The 13873-nt window shown below is 33.9% G+C and overlaps 1 protein-coding gene across 2 annotated transcripts; it reads right to left on the bottom strand.

The window, feature by feature from the left end:
• Window positions 1-2860: 2860 nt before the first annotated feature.
• JAR1 (Auxin-responsive GH3 family protein) lies at window positions 2861-8317 on the bottom strand. 2 transcript variants are annotated; one of them, XM_059600554.2, is made up of 5 exons: window positions 8065-8317; window positions 6454-6762; window positions 6274-6375; window positions 5172-5980; window positions 2861-3492 (listed from the first exon to the last, which is right to left on the bottom strand). In XM_059600554.2, the coding sequence occupies exons 2-5, from the start codon at window positions 6744-6746 to the stop codon at window positions 2954-2956; spliced, it is 1743 nt and encodes a 580-aa protein (XP_059456537.2). In that variant the 5' UTR covers window positions 6747-6762; window positions 8065-8317; the 3' UTR covers window positions 2861-2953. The 2 variants fall into 2 exon arrangements, with proteins under 2 accessions (XP_059456537.2, XP_088373859.1); XM_088517733.1 differs by lacking the exon at window positions 8065-8317 and adding an exon at window positions 7397-7691.
• Window positions 8318-13873: the final 5556 nt, after the last annotated feature.

Raw genomic sequence — 13873 nt, 5'->3', positions numbered from 1 at the left:
TCTTGTTTCTCTTTGGCTGTGGGACTCAGCTGTTTCTTCTATTTCCCTCTCTTCTGATTTTCTTTCCCCTTTCTCTCTGTTTCCTTTTCTTCTTCCTTAATTTATCCTGTGCGTGTTTTTGAATCAAGGACAAGAAGCTGCGGAATTACTTCTTGCTTGGTCGGTGGAGATTAGTTGAATCCCAAGATGTGGTGAAGTAATTAATTCTTGGTTCTGTCGTGCAAACACCTGTATTGTATTTTGGTGAGACGTGGGCCATGTTGATTATTATTTGATGGGTGTCTCATAATTCACTCATTGAGAACGTAATTCTCAAAATATAAATAAAATAGTGTTTTATAGGCTTATTTCTCAACTTTCTTAAAATTCATTACATTATCTAAAGGTAGGAAAAACCCTTTGAAACAAATTCCCAACGAAACCAAGAGAACACCCAAACAATGATGAATGGATGAAAAGCCTCAACAAGGATCAAGAAGCATCCAAATGGGACACAAGGTTTATTCTATATCCTTAAATAAGACACTTCTCAAAAACATGCAAGAGGGCATCAATCGATCATTCAAAATCATTAATCGATCAATGGGTACCATGTGCATCAATTGATGGATGTGGGATAGATTGATCAATAATCGAAGTACTTAATTATAATAGTTTTAAAAACTCTTTTTAAACATAAGTCATAGAACACCTGCACATGTGTGTATTTGTGTGTGTCACTAATATATATATATATATATATATATATATATATAGAGAGAGAGAGAGAGAGAGACTCATATTAGAGAAGTTTTTACATTAAAAGAATTTTAAAATTACTTAAAAAGTCTCATGGTTTTAAATGGGTAATTAATTTAAAATAATTGCCACATGTTTAAGTAGGGTGTTACAAGCCCTATCTGAATTTGAAGTGTTATCCTTAAGGTTTGCTTTCCCTCAATCATATCATTTGTAACGATTGAGGGAAAACGCTAGTCATAGATGTTCTATCACTTCAAAATGACTAATTAATTTAAAGTTTCTTATAATCACTTATAAACCTTCATAATTCACTTATTCCATATTGGTTATTCATATTCTCAATGTCAAATTGAGATATTACAAAAAAAAATTAAAGCATTGAAAAGCACAAAGGATTCACCCTTGTAATTTTTTTTTTTCTTTGTCTAACTCAAAAAAAAAAAAAAAAAAAAAAAAGAAAAAGAAAAAGGCTTCTTATAAAAAGAAAAGTGCCTAGTTATTTCCCAAAGTGCAAAAAAGCATTCCACTCCAAAAAGTGCCTATCTTTTAGTACTCAATTTCTAGAGTTTTCCCTTCTAATTAAAGGATCCACTAAATACCCGATTTGGTTGAAAAAGTTAATATTTTCTTCATGGGCTCTCTCAATTACCTGTCACATTTGGCTGTTGAGGACTCAAGTTCAACTAACTCCCACACTAATGAGATTATAAAGTTGATAAATAATAATAATAAAAAAAATATTTAAAATTAGTTTCAAACCACGAACTCTCGCATGCGCGTTGGAGCAATGATTTATTTGTGGAAGAAATTACATATATCTTGGACATGCCGTCATCGCCATTGAATACGAACAAAATTAATATGGACTGATACAAAGAACCGTAAAAGCACACTGTAGATATGATTTAATAGGTATATATATATTTTATTTTTCATTTGAGGGGAGCCCATGGAGGCCAGTTTGCGTCGTGCCTCCACAAACCCCTTTAAAAAACTTGGATTTTTACTAATGATCCTCACATATTTGTCATTTTAAGAGAAAGGCCCACTTGGTCTCTATTTTTTTTTAATTACTTTTAAGAGAGAGACCCCAATTCGTCTTTTCATGCTTTCTCGATTGTGTAAAACAAATGGGTAGTTTTGTTTTTTTTACTAACCACGCAGAACTGTTAATTTAGGCTCATGAATCACGTGGAAGGAAGTTAAAAACCATTAATCCATTTTTCGAAACAATAGAAATTGACATTTCAAAAAGTATTACCGTTGTGTTTATCAAGTTTAACCCCTACAATAATAAATATTTTGCTCCACCACAGGTCCACAGCCCAAGATCAACCTCCCCAACCCATTTTTTAAGCGCCTCCGTGATCTTGCTATTACACCCATTTTTTCTCTTGGGGCAGCAGTGGTATCTATCCATGTAAATTTGACAGGAGATAGATACCACTTCTGCACCAGGAGACAATAATGTTTGTGTTTTGTTGGTTGGTTGTCGTCAACGCAAATTTTAAGATCTCGCAAGCTGATAACGTTAGATTTGTTTTAAACGAAAATATATAGATGACATGACACGTAAAAGATGCATACCATATGAAGCGCTGATGGCACGGGTGACAGAAAGATGGAAACACGTAATGGATGGATAAACATTTATTAATATTAGGTCTTCATATCTCAAACCAACCATATGATCGAGCTGAGTGGGATCTCTGTCAGATTCCATCTTCTTCGATCTACGCATCCTTTTTTGTCTCTTCCAAGACGTGGTCCTGCTATTCATTAGCTCCCTTCAACAAAATGCCACTCACCCCAATACTTTATTTTACTTGTATCTTTCTTTCTCCTTACAAACAAGCGTCACCCCGTGGATTTATTAATTTATATAGGGAAGAGTAGTTAAATTTTCCTTAATTATCATGTAATTTGCAGTATTCTTTGAAGAGATAGAGATAGAGATAGAGAGAGAGAGAGAGAGGGGGTGATGTCGGGCGAGTGGGCCAGCCCCGGGCAGCTATAGCTGGTACAAAAGTCAAAGCGTGGGGCAGCATAGCGCCATTGCCCGCACCTAACGAAGATTTTGGACTATATATATATATGTGTGTGATGTGGATATAAAATATATATAATTGCCGCCAAGAAGCGTATATATATGGATTTAAAACAGGAAAAGATGAAATTGCAATTCCAACCATATAATAACATGATTTCTTAGCTAGAAAGCACCACTGAAGTAGCTCTTAACAACGTTGCCACACAAGATTTGCAGCACCAAATTGTTGGTCGGCCCTACACAACGTGGCGTTTTAAACTGGCTAACAGCACCCCCTAATCCTAGATAATGATATAGAATCTTCTGGAAAGTTCCCCTCCGAACAACTCGGAGCTCCAGCGCCCCTATGGCTTTCACCTTCCGTGAGCTGACATACCCTGCATCCAGAAAAGACCTATCCAAGCAGTTGCAGCATTCCTTGAGAACCTCCTCGCTTGCTTCACCACTTATTTCCAAGAACACAACGTAGTGGCCTGGCTCTGTGGATGAGTCAACATGGCTGGTGAAATCAACAACTTCTACTTTTTCTTCCCCCAACACCTTGCCTGCTTCTTCCACAGCAAGCTGTAGATCTTTCTCAGTCGTCTTGTCAATGTTGATGTTGAGCAGAAGATTGCTCCTGCAGACAAATTTAAGTTCTGGGGTGGAGTTATGGAACCCCATTACCCTTACCACATCTCCTAATCTATACCGGTAGAGACCTGCAATTTCATTCAAAATAAAATGTCATTTATATTTCCATTGAGAACAAGCACATGGGTGTGTGTGTGTATATACAATTATGCATTTCATATGTCTCTCCAACTTATCCAAGTCAGTTTTCTCACCAAAGGGTCAAAGGAGCATTTCAAAAAGTATCAGAGAAACTGAATACTAAAGCTATCTTGGTAGTTGGACAACAGGAAAGAGACAGAGGGAGAGAGAATGCAAATCTCTGAATTTTAATAAAATGCACAAATTTATGTGACTAAATATAAAAAGGAATATGCTAATGCATCACAACTAAAAACCAAAAGAAAAGGGTAGAAAAAGTCAAGGTCCAAAGTTGACTATATATACATTATGATCTTGCAAATCCAGGATTTAGTGGCTAATAACTAATCCCTCGTGTCAATATCATAGAAGTACAGAGGTTGTTGCACACATATGAGAAGATGACCAAACATCCTTTTAAGTACAGTACCATTTTGTAGATATGTTTTACTTCCATTCTACATTAGCCAACAACTGGAAAATTAAGGCATTGGGTTCTTCTTTTTCATAATACACGTCCTACAGCCATAAATACTTCTCCATCTTTCCTACTTTCTTCAGCAAGTACAAGATGCAAATAGTTCAACTACTATTTGACACAAACATAATAACCATTTTCAAATCAATATGTTTAAGTGAGCCATGTGTGAGTTTACGAGACATTGAATGAATCAAATTACTCGTCAAGAACCAACTTGTGCTACCTAGATGAATAGCTAAACAGTGTAGGAAAATATTGGGTTTCGAACTAGATATGAAAGAAGAAAGCATTGAGAACAAAAATGCATTAAACAAAATAGTCATGTAAAGTAAAAAACAAGTTGAGTAAATAAATGCAATATCATAGATTATCTGATAAACTAGTGGCATGCATACTGAACAGGGAAACAAAAATGTCTAATGTCTCTGTATATATAGAGGAAATGACAGTGTTGCATATTTAATAAAACTTGATGTTTGAAACATTGATATGTAAAGTAGAGTACACAAGGATTTAATCAGTTTCCTATTGTCGTGCTCTACATGTGGATAATAAAGATGCCAACACAACCTACAAAGGGCTATGGCTGAGGAATCCTTGGAAGATTCAATTCATTGAATATGTCTTTGATCATATGATTAATTCAAACAATTATAGATGCATGTCTTAGCCAGCTGGTTTGGTATTGTCAACTAGTGGATGAAGAATATGTTTCCTGACATTGCATATTCATCAAAAAAAAAAAATTTCCTGACACAGCAGATAAACAACGAAAATAATCAAATAAAAAAGACAGTATGGGGAGGAGGAATACTGAATAAGGATAGAAGCTGTTCTCCTTGAAACCTACAGTCACATGGTGAGCATTCAAAGCAATTTTGGGTTATTAAATGTATGGTAGGAAGAAAAGGCAACAGGTCAATTAAATCACTGGCTCAGTGCATGAGAAAATAATAAAACTCTATGAGACCAACTATAAAATTCTAAATAACAGAAGATATGGGACCGAAACAGGTTATTGTGAATTTCATTAATTTTCTACTTTATAAGCAATTCTCTGCATTGTGCAGATGGAGGGAGCAAACTATATATTTCTCAATTACCATTTTCAAAAAGGAATTTAACCCTATCAGAAGAACTTCGTACCTGCAAAATTGGTGACAATGATCTCATAATCTTCACCAATCTTGACTTCAGTTAAACCCACTGGTTTTGGCTCCATACAGAGGAAATTGGGCTCCTGATCCTCAATATTCTCCCTCAGTGGGATGAATTCAAAAAATCCAATATTAGGAAGAATGGCAAAAGTGGCCAACTCAGGTGGCAATTTTGGATTAACGTTTGCTCCAATCCATCCTTCAGAGGCCCCATAATCAGCACTCAAGAGAGGCAGCTCCCCTGCATAGTGCCTCAATTTTTTCAAATAAGGCTCCATTGACCCCGTCATGATCCCATATATGTACTTTGCATTAGGAAAAAGCTCGGGTACTAATCGATACCAATTACTCAAACCTGAACACTTATTGGATATCAAATCAGCCAATTCAGGGTTTGGTTTGAGCAGTTTTGACACAGCTGTTCGGACGGATGGGTCAGTGACTCGACTGCTGAGGACCCCTTCCCTAATATCAGTGCATAGTTCTTCCCAAACAAGTTCAAAGGTTTTGAATGCATGCATGATGCTATGGGCAAAAGTAGAGAATATAAATTCAACTTCATCCCGAAAAATTAGCCCACATAAGAGATGGCAGTATAAGGACTGAGGAAAATCAGGACCAAAAATTACTTCATCAGGGCTGCAGGGTTGGGACTTAATTGCCTTCATCGACATTTTGAATTGTGAATTACGGAAGAGATTAGTAGTAGCAGTTCCAGCTGGTAGACCCCCTTTTGTTTTGAACTGCTTGCTGCTGTAAACAAACTGTAAAGACTTTCCATTCCCAAGAGGAAATTCTCTGCAGAATAATAGTAAAGGTTTTTGCATCAGCAGAAAAGCAATGATACCTAATCAAATTATGAATTTATTTATTATCAAATGATTCTTCCAACTTTTTTCCCTTTTTCTAGAAAACGATTCTTTCAACTTCTTCATGCAATGAAAAGCGTAATATGAAGGTTAAAAGGGGGCGCGGATATCATATAATATAGTCCAATAAGGTATAACAGTCTATGCTCATCAACTGGCAAAAAGGTTTTCTGAAACAAAATATAAACAGAGAATCCCTTTCACTAAATAAGAGTTTATTACTTGTTTCTAAAGGCAAAAGAAGTCCGATATATCTGCATGGTGGAGTCCATCAATTCGTCATTGAAAGGTACGAACTTTGGCTTCCCCTGAGTAGTGCCAGAACTGCAACATAAATTAAACATTTATTCTCAAAACTTCTCTAGCTAGCATAAATTTAAAACTCAGGTCAAATCAGAATACCTTAGTGAGATGGTTGTGATTGGTTTTCCGGTGAGAATGGGAGAAGAGTCACCGTCAGCAATTCTCCGAATGTAAGGTTCTAATTCCTTGTGAGTGACAAGGGGAACACAATTCTTGAAGCTCTCAGGATCGGTTCTTCCATTGAGACCAAGATTCTGCAAGTACTCTGCTGATCCATTTTCTTCCAGAATCTTCTTGAGGGTATCTATCTGAACCCTCTCAGCAGCCTTTGTTGTTGCTTCAAATTCCTCTATCACCTTCTCCTGGTTAAAATCTGCCATCTTCTCTAACATTCTCACAAAGCTTTGACTACACCAAATTAAAAAAGAAAATGAAAAGACATGTTATAATACATCAAAGGCATTCACTGAACTGCATAAATAAGAACAAAATTCATCGAATATGCCCCAGCACATGCTCCAAGCGTGTATCAAATATCGATGAGGAATCCAAGCGGACTGAAAAACCCCTCCTTTTGGTTGCATATGAAATGTTAGAAAAAGCCAAAGAAAACAATTTTATACATCTGGCTCTCCCGAAAAGCAACACCTCCAGTCGATAAAGCTTACTGCTCCTCCCAACTGGCATGGTAGAGTTGGGTCTGGTCATTAAATTTTTTGCAGAAAGTGGAAATTAAATAGGAAAAAAAAAGCATAGCATCTAAAATTTTAGAACCTAAGACTCACAAATTTATTTTCTCATGGTTTCTTTCCCTCGGCTTCTCAAGCAACCAAACCAGAGTTGAAATGAAAATTCTTAAATGAATTTGCAATCCTTTAGCAAAAGCTAAAAGTCAACAAATAGTAAAATAATAACAATAATAATAATATTTGGACAGCTACACCGTGGAAATTGGAAGAGAAAGATTGGAAAAAAAAGTGATTAACTGTGTAAGTTGTCGACTCAAAAATTGAAAAGTCACATAGAAAGAAAGGAGTTTTACCAAACCCGAAAACCAGTCCCTGAGAACAAGTCTCCCCAAAGCGCAAAGCCACAACGAAGCTTCGAAGGTTTCATCTTTTATTCTTTGACAAGAGTCAACTTGGTCAACTACCAGAACTTTCCTCGGAAGCAGATGCTCGGAAAGAACAGAGAGACCCAAAGATTGAAAACCAATTAAAAGCAACAAGTACGTCGATTGAATCAAACACAACTGAGATAAATAAAACAGAACGATGAATCGATTGATCTTATTATTGCCTCAAAGCTAAACTTCTAGCTTATATAAACTCCAAAACTTGAAATTGACTGAAAAATTCAGGGAAAAAGCAACAAGGATGAAGTTAGAAAGTTGTCCAAAAAAAAAAAAAAAAAAAAGATCTTCGCAAATAGACGGACAGAGAGTGGCTCTTGGAGAAAGAACACTACTTCGAAATTGAAAAGCAATGAACCCAATTCACAAATTGTGAGAAGTGAATAGAAACAGATGAAAATTACAGAGGGTAGTCCGGAACAAAGAAACACCGGTTTGCGCTCCGTTTGGCTCGCGGGAAAGTAAACACGGAAAAAACTAAAGCAAAGCAAAAGCTCTGAAATTCAAAATTCGTCTCCTTTCCAAACATCACTGACAGTTCATTAGCAAAATTAGGAGCCCAGTACTAGAAACTTTACCTGAAACCGTACTCTGACTCGCACAGAGAGAGAGGACACAACAATGACAAAGAAAGGAGAGAGCGGTTTCGATCTCAACGAAGAGGAAACGGTTAAGAGAGAGCGTTAACGAGTCATCGACTTCAGTGCCAACCTCTCTTTTCTCTGTGAGTACCAAGTATGCACAGAAAGTTAGAGAGCCGTTGATGAAGAAGTGCTTCTTATAGACACTCGATGCGCTTTATATGGCTATGGAGGATTTGGAAGCTGAATGAAGATTCTTCCTCGAGTCGCTGTTATATATATAACAATATAAGCGTTACTTTCACTTGCCCAATGCCGTCCAGATTTCTCTCTCATTTATTTTATTTTATTTCATTTATTTATTTTCCACTTATTTGCATGACAGCATTAGCGTTACGGCAAGTTCCGTTTTTGCCCATGGTTTTGCGCGGGAATTACGGGAACGCCGACCGGTCGTGAGCGTTCGGTCGTGAAATGACGGTCGTGGGCTTGGGTTTTGTGGGGGAATTACGGACCGTGGTTGTGCGTTGGCGTCTGGGATTACCATTTCTGGCTTTTTATCGCTGTATGACAAAAAGCGGAAGTTACAGAAATGGTCGAGATTAAAGGCAGGATTTATGTGGACCCTCGTGGGAACGCAAAGATTCCCCCTTTGGTTTTGTTTTTCTATATTCTTTTTGTTTTACTAGAAATTTCTGATTATATTATTTATTCTTCTAATCTGTACCCTTAATCGGAGATTAGAAGGTAAAAATGGCTGTTGTCGCATAGCTTTCTCTTGGTAAATAATTTGCATTTAAAGGCCAAGTAGGCAAGAAGCTGGGCCGCTAAGTTAGATGGCTAATATGGATCATTGCTTCAAGGATACTAAATGGAATCAATGCTACTCAAGAGCTCACTTTGGTTCTACTGATGAGACAGTTTCAAAAATGGTGTCATTTTTAATTTCAAGCATGGTGAGGGTCTAATCGCTAAGTTGAGGAAAATCTAGAAGATTGGAGTTCCATAGAGGCTTGGTGAAGACAACAATGGAGGCTAAAGAAGCTTCATAGGAACAAAAAAGAACATCATATGGGAAGATTGTCTTTCTTGGGAGTGACGATTTGGGGAGGATGAAATTATGGGGCTATATTGGAAGGAGATGAGTGTCATGCCCCCATTTCAAGGGAAGTATGGGAAGTGTGGTGTTTAGACATACACCAACAAAATTGAAAGTCCACGTACACTTTCAAACTACCACTCAATTAATAATGTCCTCTTAACAATGAAACTACCCTTAGTAAAATAAAACAAAAAAAAAAACTAAAACTTCTAAAAAATACCTGAAAAAAAAATCAAGGGTTGGCCAAATTTGTTTTTTTTTTTAAAAAAAAAAATCGATTTAAAAAAAACTCTGTGTTTAAAAGAAAATTATTACTTTTTTAAAATTAAAATTTTTGTTTTATATATATATATATATATATATATATATATATATATATATATTTATATATGGGGTATTTTTGTCTTTTTGATGAATATATAAAGGCATTTTTATCTTTTTGTTAGCTTTGGGGGGTGACATTGACAATGTTTTAATAGTTTGGGAGGAACATTATTACGATTAAAAGTTTGGGAGAACATTGTCATTTGAGTAATTGTTTGAGAATGTATATGAACTTTATCCTATAAAATTTCAATCCCATAACAAAAAGGAAGATCAAAATTCTAACGCACAACGAAAAGGATGATCCAAAAGTTTGTAATAACACTCGCCATTAAGATATTTTTGTTAAATTCTAACAAAAGCGGTAAAAATTCTCAAAATTCTAATTATTAAAAAGAAAAAAGAAAAATGCACATCCCACCTTGTGACCTAAATTGGGATACAATTGCGTTTTTTTTTTTTCTTTTTTTTTTCTTTTTAATTAAGGTAATTTTATAATTTAATAAATTTCTAAGAATATATATAAGGGCCATTTTACCCATTTACCGCCGAATTTAACTCAAAATCTTAACCGTAATGACGACATTTTCCATTCACTCCTCACGATGGGCCTATCCCCTAACGGCTTCCCTCCCAACCCCACTTCCCCAGCCAAAAAAAAAAGAAAAAAACAAAACAAAACAACAATTCTAGCTTTCTTTTCCATCGAATTTCCTTCTCGGCTTCTCCCAAGTTGAAAGTTTTCTGCGTTTTTTTTTAAAAAAAAAAAAACAAAAAAAACAAAAAAGTTGTCGGCAGCGGTATTTGGCGTTGTCTGATAATTTTGGATAGTTTTTCGGTTGGATTTCAGGTTTAGTACAAAAATGTATTTTTTATACAAAGCAAACAACACAGAAAAAAAAAAATATATTTATATTACTTTCAAGGTCTCAATCAAATCTTGTAAAATCAATGATTTTACTTAAAAAAAATTATTTTTGATTAAAACCTTTTTTTATCGTAATCCATTTTACGATGAATCAAACACAACTTGGGCCTTGTAGTTATCTGTGAATTGGATTTTAAAACACGTGGCGGTGAAGAACACCAAGTCATTGTCTGACCAAAATGGGATAGTGACACGATTCCTCTAAACCCATAATATCATGTTAGATTAATATACAGTCTCTTGCGTTCCCAATTATAATCATCTAAACAATTTAAAAAAAAAAAAAAAAGAAAAAAAAAAAGAAAAAAAAAAAAGGTTCACATGCAATAACCTTACTACATGTATTGAATATGTTTGATGTATTTGATTGATTTGATGTATTGGATTAATTGAATATGTTTGATGTATTGGATTAATTGGATGTATTGGATATGTTTGAAATAGGGTTGGATATGTTTGATATATTTGATTAATTGGATGTATTGAAAATGTTTGATGTATTAGATTAATTGAATATGTTTGATGTATTGGATTAATTGGATGTATTGGATATGTTTGAAATGGGGTTGGATATGTTTGATATATTTGATTAATTGGATGTATTGAAAATGTTTGATGTATTTGATTAATTTGATGTATTGGATATGTTTGAGGTATTGGATTTGATTGAATTGAATGTATTGGATAATGTAAATATAGATATTTGATTGAATTGAATTGAATGTATTGGATAATTTAAATGTAGATATTGGATTAAATTGAATTGAATGTATTGGACATTGGATGTATATTCAATGTATTGGATTAAATGTATTAAATTGAATGTATATTGCATATATTAGATATATATTGAATGTATTGGATATCAGATTAATACGTAAATCTGGATTTAGAATATATATATATTGACGTGTCAAATGGTGTGACATGTCAAAATTTTTTTTGACATGGCAACATCGCCACATCAAAAAATTTCTGACGTGGTGAATTTCACCACGTCAAAAAAATTTTGAAGCGGTAAATTTCATCATGTCAAAACAAATTTTGACGTGGTGAAAATGCCACATCAAAAATTTGAATTTTTTGACACTCGCCTTTTTAACCGTTGAGACACGTCAAAAATTACACGTCAGAAGGTTTTTCTAATTAACCAGTGAGCACTTAAGAGTATATGTAACATTTCTCTTAATTTACTAGGTAACTACACGTGACTTGACTGACTTGGGCAAAAACTCCGTTAACTATTCAAATGGAAAGCTATGAAAGAAGTAATTTTTCAAGTGATAAAAAGCTAGTAAGCAATTTCTATGGCATGTTAAAAGAGAATATCACATTACAAAATTTCAGACTCTAGTTGCGTATGTAAAAACCACTCCACATGATTAGACACGACTATAAACTACACAACAACATATTATGTTATAACAGTAAAGAGTAAATCATATTATCTCAATAATTCTTCTTCTAATTTAGGTTTTTTACACTACCTCATCCACAAAAACTGTGTATCGGTTGAGTGAAGACTCAAATAAACGGATTTCGTGATATTTATAATGAAACAAGTCGACCATTCTACCATTCTAATTTAAATTAAAGATAAAATCCGTAAAATTTTTGGTCGTTACGGATTTTTGAAAGTAAAGGAATATAATTTATAATAATTCGTAATCATAGCTAGAAAACTATTTGTAGTCTATTGAGTAATAATAAATGGGCTCCTATGGACCAGTGAAAATAAATGAAAAAAAAAAAAAAAAAATTGTGGAATTGGATAGAAGTCTCTCTCGTGGTTTCTAAGTCATCACCAACAACCAAAACCCTAATAAATAAAGGCCACTTTATTTCATGGCACAGAGAGACCGGTAATGGGAGCGACTGTTGTCAGTCTTTGACTACGACCAAGCTTGCCACTACACATGTGTTGATGGTCAGCTGACATGGAGAGCATTTCCGGGATAACGTGATACAGAAAACGACTTTTTTTTTTTTCAATTTATGTTTTTTTAATTATTTTCTTGAGTAGGGAATGCCATTTTTTGAAAATATTGCCGATAATTCATAATTATGATTATTAAACAAAGAAAAATGTTGGAATTCTTGACTCGAATTAATGATCACCCAAATGCACAGTAGCACGTCACTCGCCTTGCTTGGTAACAACTATTTGCATGACTAATTTGCGTCAACTACAAATGGGTCATCAAACATTTGATTGCGATTTTGTTTAAATACACTAACGCATTAATCAAAACTATTTATACTATATCTTATAATCTTATCGAAAATCTTAAAATAGTCCAATTTACACACACATATTAATATCGAGACTCACAATCACAATCATTTCACATATTAAACGAATCTTATATCTATCTTATTAGAAAGAATTTTATTTTATCTTTTTAAATTGGGAAAAATTTTAAAAAATTTCTTTAAACTTTCACTTATTTTGACACTATCCTCTAAAGTTTAAAAACTCTCGATTAAGGGTATTGAATTTTCAATTTACTCAATTCCATTAGGATTTTTCGTTAATTTTGGTCAAAATACCCAATTTTTAATAATAATAAAAAATTGCAAAGATATTTTTTTTTTATATATATATATAAAAAGCACTTAAATCTTTTTATTTTATTTCTTTATAATGAAAAACATTGGTATTTTAGAAACTTTGAAAATACTTAACCGAAAATTCAAACAGAAGGGGCTAATTGAAAGTTTTATACTCTTAAGTGAGAGTTTGTTAACTTATAGGAAGTACTTTCAAAACGCATGGAAGTTCATAAGGTTTTGTAAAGTTTTCCCTTTTAAATATTTAAGATGTTCTCACTATAAAGTAAATATAACCAAATAAATATTACCCATTCATCTATTGTCTATTTCTTTTGCAACTCCACTATTAAATCTATGAGACCTACATGTAGTCTTACAAATTCAATGATAGATTTGTTCATCTCTTAAACGGAGATAAACAAAAAATTAGCAAAAGATGAAAACCAACATTTTTCTAAAAACAAAACTATTAAAAAAAATAAATAAATAAAGTTATGCGAGTTTTATCTAACCTTAAACAAATCAAGCCATGTTATAAAAAGTTCTGGTAGTTTAACAAACAATCTTAAATTTCTAATCAACCTCAGCTCATTCAATCAAACTCAAGTTTATACTGTTTGCGATGTAAACTATATGTATGTATATATATATATATGCTCCCATTACAAATTTCACGAGTGTGCTGTCGTTTTCTCCCGGAGGAAAAAATGATGAGATGGAAAAGAATCAAAAGAGTTGAAAATATAAAAAGCCATTAATTAAATTTAGAGTCCATGAATAAATTAATTAAAGGAGGGGAAAGTGAAAGAGAGAGAGAGAGACAGAGCACGAAAGTTGAGTTGGAACTAGTTGTAAAAGTTAAACACGAGTCACAAGTGAATAATTTGCTTTGTACTTCA

The sequence above is a fragment of the Corylus avellana genome, chromosome 6, assembly GCF_965113065.1.
Source record: "Corylus avellana chromosome 6, dhCorAvel1.hap1.2, whole genome shotgun sequence".
NCBI lineage: Eukaryota > Viridiplantae > Streptophyta > Magnoliopsida > Fagales > Betulaceae > Corylus > Corylus avellana.
Note: the sequence above shows the minus strand (reverse complement) of the source record. Positions and strands in the feature narration are given on the sequence as shown.

Bases quoted from the DNA above. Each gene is read 5' to 3' on its own strand.
- JAR1 (XM_088517733.1), bottom strand. From the start codon at position 7,470: ATGAAACCTTCGAAGCTTCGTTGTGGCTTTGCGCTTTGGGGAGACTTG. The intron at 6,763-7,396 runs GTAAAACTCCTT...AATTTGGTGTAG, and splicing joins GGGACTGGTTTTCGGGTTTG to TCAAAGCTTTGTGAGAATGT. The intron at 3,493-5,171 runs GTACGAAGTTCT...ATGAAATTGCAG, and splicing joins CATTGTCACCAATTTTGCAG to GTCTCTACCGGTATAGATTA.